Source organism: Entelurus aequoreus, linkage group LG13 (genome assembly GCF_033978785.1).
Source record: "Entelurus aequoreus isolate RoL-2023_Sb linkage group LG13, RoL_Eaeq_v1.1, whole genome shotgun sequence".
Classification (NCBI taxonomy): Eukaryota; Metazoa; Chordata; class Actinopteri; order Syngnathiformes; family Syngnathidae; genus Entelurus; species Entelurus aequoreus.
The window spans coordinates 8,905,071-8,925,714 of NC_084743.1; the positions used below are offsets into that span (position 1 = coordinate 8,905,071).

General features: G+C 36.6%; 2 protein-coding genes across 2 annotated transcripts in view; one reads left to right on the forward strand and one right to left on the reverse strand.

Annotated features, from left to right (window-relative positions):
- Window positions 1-1,396: 1,396 nt before the first annotated feature.
- Window positions 1,397-16,647, reverse strand: hacd2 (3-hydroxyacyl-CoA dehydratase 2). The gene is made up of 7 exons (XM_062067393.1): window positions 16,459-16,647; window positions 13,656-13,773; window positions 13,576-13,594; window positions 12,079-12,167; window positions 8,432-8,553; window positions 4,415-4,593; window positions 1,397-2,447 (listed from the first exon to the last, which is right to left on the reverse strand). Exons 1-7 carry the CDS (start codon window positions 16,581-16,583, stop codon window positions 2,365-2,367), a joined length of 735 nt encoding a protein of 244 aa, XP_061923377.1. The 5' UTR covers window positions 16,584-16,647; the 3' UTR covers window positions 1,397-2,364.
- A 3,467-nt stretch (window positions 16,648-20,114) lies between these two features.
- stam2 (signal transducing adaptor molecule (SH3 domain and ITAM motif) 2) overlaps window positions 20,115-20,644 on the forward strand; it is a 14,016-nt gene continuing 13,486 nt past the window's right edge. Inside the window, exon 1 of the mRNA XM_062067394.1 lies at window positions 20,115-20,299. Coding sequence (XP_061923378.1) covers window positions 20,260-20,299 — 40 coding nt within the window. The 5' untranslated portion in view covers window positions 20,115-20,259. The remainder of the gene's footprint in view (window positions 20,300-20,644) is intronic.

Here is a 20,644-nt window from a genome sequence, read left to right on the forward strand (position 1 = left end):
AAAATGTTAAAAATAAGTATTTTTTATTTTTATTTACACTTAAATCTTCTAGATCAACTTCAGATCTGTCGATTTAAAGTTTTTTTTTTTTTTGCCTTTTTATTAAAGAGAACACGTTTTTATGGTAAAAACAACAAAGATGAATATTTAATGTGGTGTGATTGGAGCTTTAAATAGGTCAATAATTCATAACATTAATTTGAGTTTATCATCATTTTTGATCAATGACGGTTAAAAAAAAAATCCACTAAAATTCTCGATTCAGTTTTTCATGACAAACAAATATGCAATGTTTTCCCCACCAATATTTCAAAGTGGGATATTTGGTGTAATTGGAGCATTAAATAGGTCAATAATTCATCAGAACATTGATTTTGATTCATTATTATTTTTTGAGCAATTAGGGTTTCTAAAAAAATGGCACTGAAGTTCACAGATCCAAATGGGTCCCACTCATAAAAGTGTTAAAAATTAAGTCATAGATTATTTTATATTTTTCAACCTATAATCTCTATAAAAACTTCAGATCGATTTGTCGATTCTAAGTCATTTTTCAAAATATTTTTTGTCTTTTTGTTTTATGCCTTTAGTGTCATAGAAAACCTGTTTTTAATGCCAAACACACAAAAATATGCAATATTTTCCCCAAAAAATATTCCAAAGTGGAATATTTGAGGTAATCGGAGCTTTAAATAGGTCAATAAATTATAACATTGATTTTGATTCATTATTTTTTTTTGTGTGCAATTAGGGTTTTTAAAAAATGCCACTGAAGTTCAAAAGGGTCCCACTCATAAAAGTGTTAAAAATAAAGTCATACAATATTTTCCATTTTTCAACCTATAAATCTGTATAAAAACTTCAGATTGATTTGTTGATAAGTTTTTATCATTTTTGGGGGGGCTTTTTGTTTTATGCCTTTTTTGTCATAGAAAACTGAAGTTTTTCATTCCAAAGTCACCAAAACATGCAATATTTTCCCCAAAAATATTTCAAAGTGGAATATTTGATGTAATTAGAGCCTTAAGCAGGTCAATAAATTATACATTGATTTTGATTCATTATTATTTTCTAAGCAAAGACAGCTTTAAAGAAAAAAAAACTGTCAGCTTTGTGTAATTAGTAATCATTGTAACTTTTTCTTGTTACATTTCACCTGTTTGCTCTTTTATTACACTTTTTTTGTAATATTCGTTTCAGAATTATCTGCGTGCCGCACTTTGGACACCAGTGTGTTAAAGTAATAGGTTTAATGCACATCATCAGGTACACGTTCTACCGGAACATAAGAATTAAAGGGAGATTTATACATGGATAAATGCAGGTTTGTAATGAAGGAGTGGCATCACTATTAAATATATCTCAACATGGTCAGTGGGATTGAATGAAAGCATAAATGACAACGACTAGAGTCACGTTTCAGTTCACACACTTTTATGACAAATTCACTAAGCTCACGTACCAAATGAGTCCAACTATTGTGAGCAAAACACAACATTGTGCTTTTCTGTCCAACACCTTTTAACTTCCTGAATGGACTTTTCATCTAGAAAACGTGGAATTTCCCACATCTTGTTGTTGCCGGCTAGCTGCTGGCAGGAAATAATATGCTTTAAGAAATGCTACCTTGTATCAAGTTGTCAGGAGCAGGCCTTCAGGGTCAAACAGTGCAAGTCAGGACTAAGAGGGACAAAAGGAGCGGGGAAACTACTTAGCTGTTCACATCGTGTTCCTGATGTGGAGCCGGGTTACGAGTGTTGGGTGTTTTGTGGCAAACCATGGGATCAAAGTTTGGCGCCAGGCCACGCCCACATCCCGTGGCGTAGGGAAAAATTCCTTTGCAATTTATGCCGGCCCTTCTCTCTAGTACGTGTCACTTTAACCACGCCTCATTTGGTCCGAGTCCCCAGGACCAGCTCGTTAAAATATGGCCCTTGTGTGGCCTGGAAATGGAAAGCAAGATGGCCGACCTGATGTTTACGTGCGTCCTGCCATGACAGACGTCGACTATATTTATTCAAGTCGTCAAGGGGGCGCTAGAGAGTCCATGTTTGGGACACTAAACATATCAAATGATGCTTGTTGAGGCCCTCCAAAGTAGTCAAGGGAGCAAGAGGGCCAATCACAGATAAAAGCTAAATATTACAGCCAGGGAGGCAAAAAGTGTGTGAAAGAGTTAACTAAAGAGGGGTTCTACTTGAAGGAAGCCGTGTTTCCATCAGTGCATCTTTAGCTGCGACACAGCTGGACTTCATCAAGAGAACTGAAAAGAATCCAAAAGCAAACAAACCCTGGGAGGACAAGAAGAAATCAACTGGTCCATTTAGTTTGGTCCACTTCCTGTTTGCTGCCACGTGTGAGGCGTCACTCCACTTTGCTGCAGTCGCCCGCGTGGCCCAGAACCTTCTTCCTCTGTCGCACCATGTGGAAGTACAGCTGGGGGAACACTGCACACACAACTTACACTTACACAAACTTTAATGATCCACAAGGGAAATTGTTCCACACAGTAGCTCAGTTACAAGGATGGAAAGTGGAAGGATGGAAAGGACAATGCAGATATAAATAGACTAAATATAGCGATATAAAATATAACATATATACGAATATATACATCATGTGTACAGTATATTATATATACAGATATATTATATTATGTCTATAACATATACACAATATACAACAATTACCATGTACAATATTACAGTATATGTACATGTTGGGGCACATGGACACAACACTGTGGGGCATGTAGACACAACACTGTGGGGCGACCAGCAGCTTGATTGCTGTTTCTCCATGTACTTATTACACAGAGTACTTACTACACAGTGTACTTACTACACCGTGTACTTACTACACCGTGTACTTATTACACCGTGTACTTACTACACCGTGTACTTACTACACCGTGTACTTACTACACCGAGTACTTACTACACAGTGTACTTACTACACTGTGTACTTACTACACCGTGTACTTATTACACCGTGTCTACACCGTGTACTTACTACACCGTGTACTTATTACACCGTGTACTTACTACACCGTGTACTTACTACACAATGTACTTATTACACAGTGTACTTACTAAACCGTGTACTTACTACACCGTGTACTTATTACACAGTGTACTTACTACACCGTGTACTTACTACACCGTGTACTTATTACACCGTGTACTTACTACACCGTGTACTTATTACACCGTGTACTTACTACACCGTGTACTTACTACACCGTGTACTTATTATACTGTGTACTTACTACACAGTGTACTTACTACACCGTGTACTTATTATACTGTGTACTTACTACACCGTGTACTTATTATACTGTGTACTTATTACACCGTGTACTTATTACACTGTGTACTTACTACACCGTGTACTTATTATACTGTGTACTTACTACACCGTGTACTTATTATACTGTGTACTTATTACACTGTGTACTTATTACACTGTGTACTTATTACACCGTGTACTTACTACACCGTGTACTTATTACACCGTGTACTTACTACACCGTGTACTTATTACAGTACACTGTGTACTTACTACACCGTGTACTTATTACACCGTGTACTTATTACACTGTGTACTTATTACAGTACACTGTGTACTTACTACACCGTGTACTTATTACACTGTGTACTTATTACACTGTGTACTTATTACAGTACACTGTGTACTTACTACACGGCCTGTTTTTTATGGATAAAACACAATATATGCAATATTTTCTCCCCAAAAATGTCAGTTTAAGTGTAATATTTAATGTGAAGTAATTGGAGCCTTAAATAAGTCAATAATTCATAACATTGATATTGATTCATTATTATTTTTTGAGCAATGACAGCTTTTAAAAAAATACCACTCTAATTCTCAGGGATCCAAAAGGGTCCCATTAATAAAAAATCTTAAAAATAAGTCATACGATTTTTTTTTTTACTTTGAACACTTAAATCTTCACATCAACTTCAGATCTATCCGTCTATTGTAAGTTTTTTTAAATGTTATTTTGTGTGTTTTATGCCTTTTTTTGTCATAGAAAACTTAGTTTTTTTAAACGGCAACACATAAACTATTATTTGTATTTATTATTTTATTACACGGCCTGTTTTTTTATGGGAAAAACAAAATATGCAACATTTTCCCCCAAAAATGTCACAGTGTAATATTCGATGTGAAGTAATTGGAGCCTTAAATAGGTCAATAATGAACAATAACATTGGTTTTGATTCATTATTATGTTTGGAGAAAAGACAGTTTTAAAGTAATAGCATGGCAGTTTTGAGTTATTAGTGTAAGCATTGACACTTTTATCTCTTTTACTCCACTATGATGTTTTTGTGTAGTATTTAGAGAATGTGTGGTAAAGAATGAGCTGAGTGAGGGTGAGGGTACGTACGTGGAATGTAGGAGATCATGACCAGGATGAGGAAGGCGTGGTAGTCAAAGGAGAAGTTGTACTTGTTGGGCAGCGTGACCGAGTACAGGCCCGTCTTCTGCACGTGGGGCAGCGCCGCATAGATGGTCAGCAGCTCACCGCTCACGCCCATCGGATAGAGCACGATGAAGAAGGTGTACCTGCGCACATCAATCAATTAATGACAGGTTGGTTGCTATGCAACAGGGGTGTCTGAAGTGCGTCCCGTAGCTCCTTTTTTAAAGGCCCAGGGCATAATCGTTAGCATTTGTACGTTAGCATGATACATTTGTAGCTAATTTTGCAGGTGTACACCTCAGCGTCAAATATTTTATGACTTGATGAATGATACCTGCTAGCATGCTAACGTTAGTGTGCTAACTTTTTTTTTTTTTAGCTACAATTACAGTTATACACCTTTGCATCATATCATTTGTTACTTGATGAATGACACCTGTTAGCATGCTAACGTTAGTGTGCTAACTTTTTTTTTTTTTAAAGTAATTTTACAGGTATACACCTCAGTGTCAAATCATTTGTTACTTGGCAAATGATACCGGTTAGCATGCTATATACATTTTTTTTGCCACAATTACAGGTATACACCTAAGTGTCAAATCATTTGTTACTTGATGAATGACACCTGTTAGCATGCTAACGTTAGTGTGCTAAATTTTTTATTTTTTATACTAATTTTGCAGGTGTGCACCTCAGCGTCAAATATTTTATGACTTGACGAATGATACTGGTTAGCATGCTATCTTTTTTTTGTTGCCACAATGCTAATAACATGCTAATGTTAGTGTGCTAACTTTTTTTTTTTTAGCTACAATTACAGGTATATACCTTAGCATCAAATAATTTGTTACTTGATGAATGACACCTGTTAGCATGCTAACGTTATTGTGCTAACTTTTTAAAAAACATTTTTTTACTAATTTTACAGGTATACACCTCAGTGTCAAATAATTTGTTACTTGACGAATGATACCGGTTAGCATGCTATATATATTTTTTTGCCACAATTACAGGTATACACCTAAGTGTCAAATCATTTGTTACTTGAGGAATGACACCTGTTAGCATGCTAACGTTAGTGTGCTAACTTTTTTTTAAATTTTTTAACTAATTTTACATGTATACACCTCAGTGTCAAATCATTTGTTACTTGGCAAATGATACCGGTTAGCATGCTATATATTTTTTTTTGCCACAATTACAGGTATACACCTAAGTGTCAAATCATTTGTTACTTGAGGAATGACACCTGTTAGCATGCTAACGTTAGTGTGCTAAATTTTTTATTTTTTATACTAATTTTGCAGGTGTGCACCTCGGCATCAAATATTTTATGACTTGACGAATGATACTGGTTAGCATGCTATCTTTTTTTTGTTGCCACAATGCTAATAACATGCTAATGTTAGTGTGCTAACTTTTTTTTTTTTTAGCTACAATTACAGGTATACACCTTAGCATCAAATAATTTGTTACTTGATGAATGACACCTGTTAGCATGCTAACGTTATTGTGCTAACTTTAAAACATTTTTTTTTTACTAATTTTACAGGTATACACCTCAGTGTCAAATAATTTGTTACTTGACGAATGATACCGGTTAGCATGCTGTATATTTTCTTTTGCCACAATTACAGGTATACACCTAAGTGTCAAATCATTTGTTACTTGAGGAATGACACCTGTTAGCATGCTAACGTTAGTGTGCTAACTTTTTTAAATTTTTTAACTAATTTTACATGTATACACCTCAGTGTCAAACAATTACTTACTTGGCAAATGATACCGGTTAGCATGCTATATATTTTTTTTTGCCACAATTACAGGTATACACCTAAGTGTCAAATCATTTGTTACTTGAGGAATGACACCTGTTAGCATGCTAACGTTAGTGTGCTAAATTTTTTATTTTTTATACTAATTTTGCAGGTGTGCACCTCAGCGTCAAATATTTTATGACTTGACGAATGATACTGGTTAGCATGCTATCTTTTTTTTGTTGCCACAATGCTAATAACATGCTAATGTTAGTGTGCTAACTTTTTTTTTTAGCTACAATTACAGGTATACACCTTAGCATCAAATAATTTGTTACTTGATGAATGACACCTGTTAGCATGCTAACGTTATTGTGCTAACTTTTTAAAAAAATTTTTTTACTAATTTTACAGGTATACACCTCAGTGTCAAATAATTTGTTACTTGACGAATGACACCTGTTAGCATGCTAACGGTAGTGTGCTAAATTTTTTATTTTTACTAATTTTGCAGGTTTACACCTAAGTGTCAAATATTTTATGACTTGATGAATGATACCGGTTAGCATGCTATCTTTTTTTTGTTGCCACAATGCTAATAACATGCTAATGTTAGTGTGCTAACTTTTTTTTTTTTTTTTAGCTACAATTACAGGTATACACCTTAGCATCAAATAATTTGTGACTTGATGAATGACACCTGTTAGCATGCTAACGTTAGTGTGCTAACTTTTTTTAATTGATTTTTTTACTAAGTTTACAGGTATACACCAAAGTGTCAAATCATTTGTTACTTGACGAATGATACCGGTTAGCATGCTATCTTTTTTTGTTGTTGCCACAATTACAGGTATACACCTCAGGGTCAAATACTTTGTTACTTGAATTGTATCTGTTAGCATGCTAACCTCCGTATGCTAGGATTTCATTTGAGCTACTTTGTAGGCATACACCTCGGTCACTGCATGGCTCAGATGGTAGCACAGCCGTGCCAGCAACTTATGGGTTCCGGGTTCGATTCCAGCTGAATGTGAATGAATGAATGATGGGTTCTCAGTGAAGCACTTTCAGTGTATAGAAAAGTGCTAAATAATCCATTATAATTCATATTTTGTTACTTGATGCTTGCTAACGTTAGGCTAGCATTTTAAACACATTTTCCAGGTACACACCTCAGAGTAATGTGTTTTAGTACTTGACACGTTACAGGTAGCAATTCAGCAATTCATTTTGTTTAGCTAATTCAGCATGTATACACCGCAGGGTCATATTTTGGTATTCCACTAACGCTAACTGTGAGCATGCTAATGTTAGCATAGTACTATTAGCATGCTAACTTTTTTAGCTCACTTTGCACATATTTTTTGTTACTTGGCGCTATCTGGCCTTGCATGCTAACCGCTAGCATTTCAGTTCAGCTTTGACTCTTCAGCATTACCGTGAAATGTCTGCCACAATTGCATAAGTAAATAAATACAAATAAAAATCTATACATTGTAGGGATGTCCAATAATGGCTTTTTTGCCGATATCCTGATATTGTCCAACTCTTAATTACCGATACCGATGTATAAAGTCGTGGAATTAACACATTATTATGCTTAATTTGGACAACCAGGTATGGTGAAGATAAGGTCCTTTATAAAAAAAAAAAATTAAATAAAATAAGATAAATAAATTAAAAACATTTTCTTTAATAAAATAGAAAGTAAAACAATATTAAAACAGTTACACAGAAACTATAAAAAAAAAATGAAAATGTGTAAAATGAAGTGTTAAAGGTTAGTACTATTAGTGGAGCAGCAGCACGCACAATCATGTGTGCTTACGGACTGTATCCCTTGCAGACTGTATTGATATATATTGATATATAATGTAGGAAGCAGAATATTAATAACAGAAAGAAACAACCCTTTTGTGTGAATGAGTGTAAATGGGGGAGGGAGGTTTTTTGGCTTGGTGCACTAATTGTAAGTGTATCTTGTGTTTTTATGTGGATTTAATTAAATTAAATTACATTTTTAAAAATGATACTGATAATTAAAAAAATGATTCCGATCATTTCCGATATTACATTTTAAAGCATTTATCGGCCGATAATATCGGACATCTCTAATACATTGTATTCATTTTGAAGGTAAAAACAAGCATCCTCTGGTTTGTCAGTCTGAGGCCCTCGGTGGAAGAGGTTTGAGTAGTCAAGGACTACAAAGATGGCCGCCTACCTGGCCCACTTGACCAGGTAAGGCAGGTGGTTGAGCAGGCTGAAGGTGTAGAAGGAATAGCGGATGATCTCAGTGACGGTCCAGGCGGCCACGAAGAGCAGCACACTGTCCTCGCTCTGCACCTGCAGGATCACACACACACACACACACACACACACACACACACACACACACACACACACACACACACACACACACACACACACACACACACACACACACACACACACACACACACACACACACTTCATGCTCAGAGATCACATGACACTGCAGGACGCCCTACTCGGAAAGGTTAGTCATCTCCACTAAAGCTAACGTCCAGCTAGCATTAGCGGCCATGAAGCAGAATGTAAAACTGCCTAGACGGGCAGCAAGCGTGTCATTGTTTTTTTGGTGACACCTAGTGGTCACAATAATTCATCAAGGCAAGCTCATGATGCAGTAAGTTGAATGATGCAGACACGTTTGTTACTGGACACTTTGTATGTGTAAGTAACATGTAACTATAATTATTTGTATCATTCATTTTATTTCATTATTAACACTAATTTGTATATTGACAAATGTGCTCTTTTACACAGCAATATTATTACCTATGTCTAGCTTGTGTGCTTAGCTGTTGTGTAGCTGCTAGCTCCTGGTAGCCTATAGCCTAGCATGCTTACCTTTTGTAAATGACTTTAGTAAAAGACATGAAATTGTCTGCTTATTGTAGGACATTTACATGATATCACACACAAGTCAAAACTTTGCAGGACTGATTGCATCGCACATGATATCAAAAACACAAGTAAACACTGCAGGACTGATTGTATCGCACATGATATCACACACAAGTAAACACTGCAGGACTGATTGTATCGCACATGATATTACACACAAACACGCTGCAGGACTGCTTGTATCGCACATGATATCACACACAAGTAAACACTGTGCAGGACTACTTGTATCGCACACAATGTCACACACATGTAAACACGCTGCAGGACTGCTTGTATCGCACATGATATCACACACAAGTAAACACGCTGCAGGACTGCTTGTATCGCACATGATATCACACACAAGTAAACACTCTGCAGGACTACTTGTATCGCACATGATATCACACACAAGTAAACACTCTGCAGGACTGCTTGTATCGCACATGATATCCCACAAGTAAACACTCTGCAAGACTGCTTGTATCGCACATGATATCACACACAAGTAAACACTGCAGTACTTCTTGTATCACACATGATATCACACACAATTAAAAACTTTGCAGGACTGCTTGTATCGCACATGATATCACAAACAAGTCAACATTGCAGGACTGCTTGTATCACACATGATATCACACACAAGTAAACATGCTGCTTGACTACTTGTATCGTACATGATATCACACACAAATTAACACGCTGCAGTACTGATTGTATCGCACATGATATCACACACAAGTAAACACTGCAGGACTGATTGTATCACACATGATATCACACACAAGTAAACACTCAGCAGGACTGCTTGTATCACGCATGATATCACACACAAGTAAACACGCTGCAGGACTGCTTGTATCGCACACAATGTCACACACAAGTAAACACTCTGCAGGACTACTTGTATCGCACACAATGTCACACACATGTAAACACGCTGCAGGACTGCTTGTATCGCACATGATATCACACACAAGTAAACACGCTGCAGGACTGCTTGTATCGCACATGATATCACACACAAGTAAACACTCTGCAGGACTACTTGTATCGCACATGATATCACACACAAGTAAACACTCTGCAGGACTGCTTGTATCGCACATGATATCCCACAAGTAAACACTCTGCAAGACTGCTTGTATCGCACATGATATCACACACAAGTAAACACTGCAGTACTTCTTGTATCACACATGATATCACACACAATTAAAAACTTTGCAGGACTGCTTGTATCGCACATGATATCACAAACAAGTCAACATTGCAGGACTGCTTGTATCACACATGATATCACACACAAGTAAACATGCTGCTTGACTACTTGTATCGTACATGATATCACACACAAATTAACACGCTGCAGTACTGATTGTATCGCACATGATATCACACACAAGTAAACACTGCAGGACTGATTGTATCACACATGATATCACACACAAGTAAACACTCAGCAGGACTGCTTGTATCACGCATGATATCACACACAAGTAAACACGCTGCAGGACTGCTTGTATCGCACACAATGTCACACACACAAGTAAACACGCTGCAGGACTACTTGTATCGCACATGATATCACACACAAGTAAACACTCTGCAGGACTACTTATATCGCACATGATATCACACACAAGTAAACACTCTGCAGGACTACTTGTATCGCACATGATATCACACATAAGTAAACACTCTGCAGGACTGCTTGTATCGCACATGATATCACACAAGTAAACACTCTCCAAGATTGCTTGTATCGCACATGATATCACAAGTAAACACTTTGCAGTACTTCTTGTATCACACATGATATCACACACAATTAAAAACTTTGCAGGACTGCTTGTATCGCACATGATATCACACACAAGTAAACACTGAGTACTTCTTGTATCACACATGATATCACACACAATTAAAAACTTTGCAGGACTGCTTGTATCGCACATGATATCACACACAAGTCAACACTGCAGGACTGCTTGTATCACACATGATATCACACACAAGTAAACATGCTGCTTGACTACTTGTATCGTACATGATATCACACACACATTAACACGCTGCAGGACTGCTTGTATCACACATGATATCACACACACAAGTAAACACGATGCAGGACTACTTGTATCTCACATGATATCACACATTTTACATGCAAGCTGATATCATCCCATACTTTTTTTGATGGTATCAAAAATCAGACCGGGACAGCCCTAATCGAATGATAATTTGTTGTAAATATTCTATTTTTTAGTGAACGGAGTGAGATTCACCCGGCTACTTCAATTAGCCACTAGCAATATCAGTTCTAGTGGTCGTGACAGTATCATCCTGTTTAACCCTTTGTGATGAATGTGAAATATTAATATAAACTTCCGTTATCTACAAAAATATTTTATAAGTATAAATACAAATATCTTAAAGATCTATTAAAAATATTTATAATCTATTACCAACATTTTTAAAATACATTAAGAAATTTGAAATAAATAAATGTAAACAAATATATTTTTAAAATGAATAAGATCAGTCTGTAAGGACCCTGAAAAAATCAATTTTTAGATGAAATTTGTCCTTCAAAAAATGTCAAAAGTTCTTCCTTCTGACTTGAACATCCTAACTCCTCATCCCTGCACTGGAACACACACCCCACTTCCACACACAACAGCAGAGCCCACAGCAAATCATCCACAGAGTGGGTTCATTCCTGCAAGGAGACGTCATGTGACTCACGTGCTCACGCCTCCTCCACCTGCAGTGTCAGCGCAGGTACATTGTGGTCATCAACATCACACTATTCATTCTGTGTGTGTGTGTGTGTGTGTGTGTGTGTGTGTGTGTGTGTGTGTGTGTGTGTGTGTGTGTGTGTGTGTGTGTGTGTGTGTGTGTGTGTGTGTGTGTGTGTGTGTGTGCAGAGCTCACCTCTCGGACGCTGTGCGTGACGGCCCAGGTGAGGAAGACCCGGGACATGACCTGGAAGCCGGTCAGGATGACGGAGGACGGCACGATCCCTGGGAAGGAAGGTGAGACTCACAGTCAGGTAGTGTTCCTAATCGTGTGACCCTGGCTTAAGTGAGTGACATGCTGCTGGACCACATGACATCAAAGGAGTCCGCCGCACATTCTTATTCAAACTGAAACATTACACGCGGAATAAAAGAGCAAAGAGATGGAATGTAAGGAGAAAAAGTACGTGTAGCAACACAAAACTGCCATGCAGGCTGTTTTTATAATAATTAATCAAAATCAATGTTTTTCAAGGCTCCGATTACTTCACATCAAATATTACACTTTGAAAATGAATGAATGAATAATTGATGGCACCCAAACTCCAAGAATTTTAGTTAGATGTTTTTTTTAAATTGTTTAAAAAAAAAAAAATAATAATGATTAATCAAAAACAATGTTGTTATTCAGAGCTCCAATTACTTCAGATCAAATATGATAAAAAATTAATAATTGATGGGTCCCCAAGAATTTTAGTGAGATTTTTTTACACTACTACAAAATGTTAAAAAAATATTATACTTGTGTGTGTATATATATATATATATATATATATATATACATATGTGTATATATATATATATATATATATATATATATATATATATATATATATATATATATATATATATATATATATATATTAGTGCTGCAACTAACAATTAATTTGATAATCGATTAATCTGTCGATTATTGCTTCGATTAATCGATTAATAATCGGATAAAAGAGACAAACTACATTTCTATCCTATCCAGTATTTTATTGGAAAAAAACAGCATACTGGCACCATACTTATTTTTATTATTGTTTCTCAGCTGTTTGTAAATGTTGCAGTTTATAAATAAAGATTTTTAAAAAACAACTCTACGCATGCACATAGCATAGATCCAACGAATCGATGACTAAATTAATCGGCAACTATTTTAATAATCGATTTTAATCGATTAGTTGTTGCAGCCCTAATATATATATATATATATATATATATATATATATATATATACACATTATATATGTACACTTTTAAACGTTGATTAAAAAATGTCAAAAAACTAATGTATGACCTTTTTTCCCACATTTTCATGACTGAGACCTTTTCGGGTCCCTGGGACCAAACTTGTGGGCAGCCCTAAAGGTTTAAAAAAATATATGTATTGGTCTTGAAGATGAAAAAATGGCCCCTGCATGCTTTGATTGTTGAGTGTGTGGCCCTTAGTCTGTTTTAGATTCCAATAGCACTTTTGGCTATGAAGATGCTATTCGGCCCTCTAGTGGCCATAGCCAGCATTACAACAGCACTCAATACTAACCTATTTCGAACGTGTCACATCATTACATTTCAACACAATCCCTGGTGGTAATGTGAGATATTTGAGTCCAGCTCTTTGTTCATTCAGGGAGGCGGGACTGACCTGCAGCACAGTGGACAATCTGTGGGGAAAGATGGCAAGGATGAGTTTGACTGCATGGAAAGCTTTTATTGCTCACTGACCTCCAGGACGGCGCCGGTCTGAAAGAACTTGAGGGGCTTCTCGATGGAGTAGTAGAGGCCGTGGTAGCTTCCCCTGGCCAGGTACGCTCGCACCAGACCTACGGCGATCACCAACCACCTGCAAAGTCATTGGAGCCTTAAATAGGTCAATAATTCATGAATGCTTTGTCTTATTAGAGTCAACATTGCAACTTGTTCTCCGGTACATGTCACCGGTTTGCTCTTCCAGTACGCTTTTTGTTTTTAAAGAGTATTCCGTCAAATCAATGAGCTGCAGGCCACACTTTGAACACCCCTGCTAGCAACAATGTCGCCTGACCGGTTGGAACAACAAGAGTTGCGCAACATTGCACAAATCCCACCAAAAAAATACTTTGAAGTCAACTTCGTCATGAACTATAATCGCTAAATACAGCCAAATTTGGCAATACATTATTTCTATTTTACTATCATTATAAACCATGGCAATACATTATTTCTATTTTACTATCACTTTAAACCATGGCAATACAGTATTTCTATTTTACTATCATTATAAACCATGGCAATACAGTATTTCTATTTTACTATCATTATAAACCATGGCAATACATTATTTCTATTTTACTATCACTTTAAACCATGGCAATACATTATTTCTATTTTACTATCACTATAAACCATGGCAATACATTATTTCTATTTTACTATCACTTTAAACCATGGCACTACATTATTTCTATTTTACTATCACTTTAAACCATGGCAATACATTATTTCTATTTTACTATCACTTTAAACCATGGCAATACATTATTTCTATTTTACTATCACTTTAAACCATGGCAATACAGTATTTCTATTTTACTATCATTATAAACCATGGCAATACATTATTTCTATTTTACTATCACTTTAAACCATGGCAATACAGTATTTGTATTTTACTATCATTATAAACCATGGCAATACATTATTTCTATTTTACTATCACTTTAAACCATGGCAATACAGTATTTCTATTTTACTATCATTATAAACAGTCCTCAGTGCTGAACTCCTTAGTATTTGCACCTGGCTCGCTGACAATAAACTATCCATAAACTTGGGTAAAACGGAATCCATCCTATTTGGGTCCCAAATCAATCTCAAGAAAGTCAGTGACTTCACGATAAAAGAGGGTGACATTGTTATCACCAGGAAAGATGAGGTCACCTACCTAGGTTCCATTCTAGAGGCTAATCTTTCCTGTGATAAAATGGCAACCAAGGTCATCAAAAAGGTCAACCAACGAACGAGATTTCTCTACAGAATCTCCTCTCTGGTCAAAAAAAGCACTTTGAAGATTCTAGCAGGAACTCTCGTTCAACCCTTTTTCCATTACGCATGCACCTCCTGGTACCCTAGCACCTCCAAAACCCTCAAATCTAAACTCCAAACATCCCAGAACAAGCTAGTCAGATTACTTTTAGACCTCCACCCCAGATCACACCTCACTCCTACCCACTTCTCCAAAGTGGGCTGGCTCAAGGTGGAGGACAGAGTTAAACAACTTGCACTGAGCCTAGTCTATAAAATCCACTACACCTCCCTGATACCGAAGTACATGTCAAACTACTTCCTTAACGTAAATGACCGCCATAACCACAACACCAGGGGGAGCTCCACTAACCACGTTAAACCCAGATTCCCATCTAACAAAGGTCTTAACTCATTCTCCTTCTATGCCACATCAATATGGAGTGCGCTCCCAACAGGTGCAAAAGAAAGGGCATCTCTATCCTCCTTCAAAAGCGCACTAAAACAACACCTCCAGGCAACTTCAACCCTAGACTAACACCCTCCCCCTTCCACATCCCACCTCCCCGGATTGTAAATAACCAAATGTAAATAATCTAATGTATTTCTAATGTATATACTTGTTCTTATGCTATGTGAACTCACTATGTTCTCTGCTCGCTGTACATATCCTACCAAGTAAACACTGTACATATCCTACCAAGTAAACACTGTACATATCCTACCAAGTAAACACTGTACATATCCTACCAAGTAACCACTGTACATATCCTACCAAGTAAACACTGTACATATCCTACCAAGTAAACACTGTACATATCCTACCAAGTCACACCTACAGTTTCAATGTCCATTTCTCTGATGATGCAATTGTTGATGACTGAAGTGCTGATATCAACCAAACCCTCCTCATCCCACCCCCCGGATTGTAAATAATTCACTGTATATACTCTGATGATTAACTTGTGTGATGACTGTATTATGATGATAGTATATATCTATACCATGAATTGATTAACGTGGACCCCGACTTAAACAAGTTGAAAAACTTATTGGGGTGTTACCATTTAGTGGTCAATTGTAGGGAATATGTACTTCACTGTGCAATCTACTAATAAAAGTATCAATCAACCAATCAATCAATAAACCAGCATATTTCTGTAGGCTTACAATTTGGATTTAGTCGATGGGGGGAAAAATGTTCGACATTTTTGTATGATTTGATCTATTTGCCTATTGCAAGCTAAAGAAAAAGAAAGGAGTTTGTTCCAGTGTGAAAATAAACTATATAATCCTAAAGGCTCGCTGCTCAATCACCTCCAATCCGCGTCAAATAAAGCATGTCGAAGTTATTTATTCACAATATTCACTATTTCATACCATACTCGCCGCAGCAACGTTGAAACAATTAGATATAATGTTTTATATTACTGCTGTTGTGACTTATTGTAGTTATTATAAGCAGTTTAGTGCATTAGCATTAGCATTAGCATTAGCATTAGCATTAGCGACATGCTAGCCTCACCCCGCGGTCATAACAACGTTGTAGATGACCAAGTACGCCGTGGCCAAGGCACCCGGGCCCCTCTTCTTCTTCGGGCCTCCATCGCCGTGAGTCGCCTTGTTGGTCCCCGAAGCAGCTGCCGGCATGACTGCAACGATCTTTGGCCCTGCAAGGTGTCTGATGGCAGGAAGAACTACAAGAGGTAGAAACAGGAAGTGACGTCAGATAACTTTCGAATATCCTGTTTAATATCAGCAGATTCCAGCAAAATAATGTGTATATTCTTGTTCTGAAAATGGATAAACGATTGATAACATATCTGTGTCATGTTGTTATTGAAGTAAAGGTTAAGGTTTCCATTTTCCTGAGGGAACTTTCCTGAAGGAATCAATAAAGTACTATCTATCTATATAAAGAAAAAAATATATTCGTCACAATTAGTTTAGTTGAGTCTTTATTTGAAGGGACAATGCACAGAAACATGAAGCTCAAAGACAGATATGTTCTGTAACAGATTATAGCTAAATAGCTCATTGGCTACCTAAATTAAAGGGTTACAAAAATCATGCGATGAAATTATAACAATAAAAATCATACTATAGCATGTAATCAAATTAAGAAAAGTAATAAAATGTCCTCTCATTGACACATACTTATTATAGAATACAACCACACCTCATTTACATCATAACACATAGACAATACATGCTTTTGTTCACATCTGTCATCATTTGCAGAGGTGGGTAGAGTAGCCAGAAATTGTACTCAAGTAAGAGTGCTGTTACTTTAGAGATTTATTTACTCAAGTAAAAGTAAGGAGTAGTCACCCAAATATTTACTTGAGTAAAAGTAAAAAGTATGTTGTGAAAAAACTACTCAAGTACTGAGTAACTGATGAGTAACCTGTTTGTTTAATGATGACGGCAACAAATAATGCACAAAAACATAAAAATAGCAATGAGCAAATTCAGAGCCAGGAATATCTGTTAAGCAACTAAAACAATAATATATATTAAATAATAATACATTAACATAAAAAAAATTAAGGCAAATTGAGCCACAATAACTTAACAGCACCATAGGCTCAGTAGGCAGAGATTACAAAGGAAAATAACAAGTTAGCCTTTACGCAAACCATAAACTGATAGGTGTGGGCTGCACCTGGGAACACACTGTGCACTTCTGATTGGTGTTTGCATGCATGCGTGTGTGTGTGTGTGTGTGTGTGTGTGTGTGTGTGTGTGTGTGTGTGTGTGTGTGTGTGTGTGTGTGTGTGTGTGTGTGTGTGTGTGTGTGTGTGTATGTGTCTATGAGGCTGCAGTGCGTTAATAAATGTCCCCACACGATGTACATTTGACAGTGATTCATAGCAAGGAAGCTAACATCAGCCTACGGTGACAGCCAAAATATCTACTAACGTTACTTACCGCCATGTGCTTCCTCAAATTTGATGTTGAGTTCATGTAAGCTTAAGCTTGTTGTTTGCCGCTGAAACTTTATGTGCAGTTATCATGTTACCGCCTGGCTCTGTTTGATTGGTGAAGCGGAGTCAAACGTCACCAGTGACTGCATTTGATTGGTGAAACGGAGCCAAACGTCACCAGTGACTGCATTTGATTGGCGAAACGGAGTCAAACGTCACCAGTGACTGCATTTGATTGGTTAAACGGAGTCAAACGTCACCATTGACTGTATTTAATTGGTGAAACGGAGTCAAACATCACCAGTGACTGCATTTGATTGGTGAAACGGAGTCAAACGTCACCAGTGACTGCATTTGATTGGTGAAACTGAGTCAAACGTCACCAGTGACTGCATTTGATTGGTGAAACGGAGTCAAACGTCACCAGTGACGGTATTTGATTGGTGAAACGCAGGCATGTGATAGATCCTACTTTGAAGGTCTGTCTGACAAACCAAAACAAACAAAGCGTGCATTAACAGATCGATGAAAATCTGTAGCGAGCTGAATGTAGATAAATGGAGCGGAATAAACGTAGCGTTTCTTCTCTATAAATATACTCTAGTAAAAGTAAAAGTATGTTGCATTAAAACTACTCTTAGAAGTACAATTTATCCCAAAAGTTACTCTAGTAGATGTAACAGAGTAAATGTAGCACGTTACTACCCACCTCTGATCATTTGTAAAACACAACCATGATTTTAACACACACACACCTCACAGTTTACAACAAAATGCTCTCATGCATAAATATAACACACATGAAGTTGATGTATCAATCATAGTGCCCACCTCTGTGACCGTGTGAACAACTTTGATTGCTTCAAAGCCACTTTTTAACTTCAACTGTGAATGATGAATAATCTGTCAGACTTTTCAAGTTTGTTGTGAGGTCGTTGCATTCCTTTATGACTTTATATGAAAAGGCTGATTGTGCAAAATATGTTTTACATCTGTGTACGCTACACTGCCCCCTGGTGGAGGCTTGTGTGTGTCCAGTTGTCACAGCAGATGTAAACTGGACAAAGTGCTTAAGTGGCGCTGGTGCAGTGTTATTTAGGATTCGATGGGCCATTCGTATTGATGCTAATTTTTGAATGGTAGCAAAATTTAACAGTCTATATTTCTGGAGAACTAAACAGTGATGGTGGTGTTGAGGTTTTCGGTCAAGGATTTTGAGCGATTGTGCAAAGTTTCCAAATGGCCTCAGTGTCATTTTGCTTGCCTGGGACCAACATGTTATACAATAATACAAACGAGACATAATCATTGTCACAATCATTTAATACTATTCATGTTGTTATTACATCATTCATAATTAAAATTGGCGTTTCTGAGAGGAGCAAGATTATGTTTATTATATTGTATTTTAAAGACGTCTTACACACACATTTTAAAGAGCTATTAGAACAGTTGGAGCTGGATCAAAACGTGGTCTCTTCCTAACAGCTATTTACTTTATCTTTTAAAATCATCCATGATTATTACCCTGTAACGACTGGGATGGTTAGATACAAGAACGACATTGATGTTATCTGCACCTTATGTAACATGCATGCAGCACTTTATGTTACCTGCACCTTATGTAACATGCATCCAGAGACAACTGTTTTGGACTTGTGAAAGCACTCCGTTACTATGGCAGGCATCTGTCGCTTCATCCTGGACAATATTCATGACAAATTTGTGCTTTGTTCTAAAGATGTGCTATTTGGATTTACACTGTATGAAAAAAAATTGAAAAGGAATTTTACCTTTGCAACCTCATGATACTATTGGCTAAGTTTAATATTCATAATATATATATATATATATATATATATATATATATATATATATATATATATATATATATATATATATATATATATATATATATATATATATATATATATATATATATATATATAGCATTATTTTTAGTTACTTTGAATTTACAACCCCCTGGCACTGTTTTGTACTGTTTTTGTACTTACTTTGATTATTATTTCTCAACTGTTTGTAAAAATTGAAATTTATAAATAAAGGTTTAAAAAAACAAAACAAAAAAAAACAAAAAAATAACAGTTGGAGATGCAGATACATACATAAATAAATGCAAAGCTAAATACAGTGCCACGAGACTCGTGGCAAAGAAATGAAATATGTTTAGATATTTAAATGTCTTGTTAAAAACATCACCTGTGTCGTCAGTGTTAAAAAAACAAATCAGGCATCGCCATAGACAACTAAAGTCCCGGAAGTGCAGCAGTGCGAGTTTACTAGACAAGGAAGCGACGTTTATTTACCTTCTTTTTCTAGTCCAGCTTGGCCAACAACCACTTTTCTCATCTTGGGACATTTTCTTTTCATTCTTTATTATGCCTTTATTTGCCCAAAACCCCTTCGACCAAGATGTGGGTAAGTGAATCGCTCGCTTCTTCGGTACGGAGTGCACTTGTTGCTAACGTTAGCTTAGCAAGAGTTGGGTGTAACATTGTTGTTTTTCAGGGTGAAAGTGTCTCACAAACATGACACTTTTCTGTTGTGACTATGTTGCTAAGATACCCCTAGAAGATAAAGCCAGTGACACTTTGAAGACCTGCTGTGTCATGATCACCTGATTTAAAACTAGGTCAAGTTTGGCAACATCGTTTTAAAGACAACTTCACAAATGTTAGGATTAAAATGATAAACAAAAACATTGGGGGATGCTACTGTAAACAAGTTAGCTGACTACAAAATAAGGATTCATACGAGTAATGC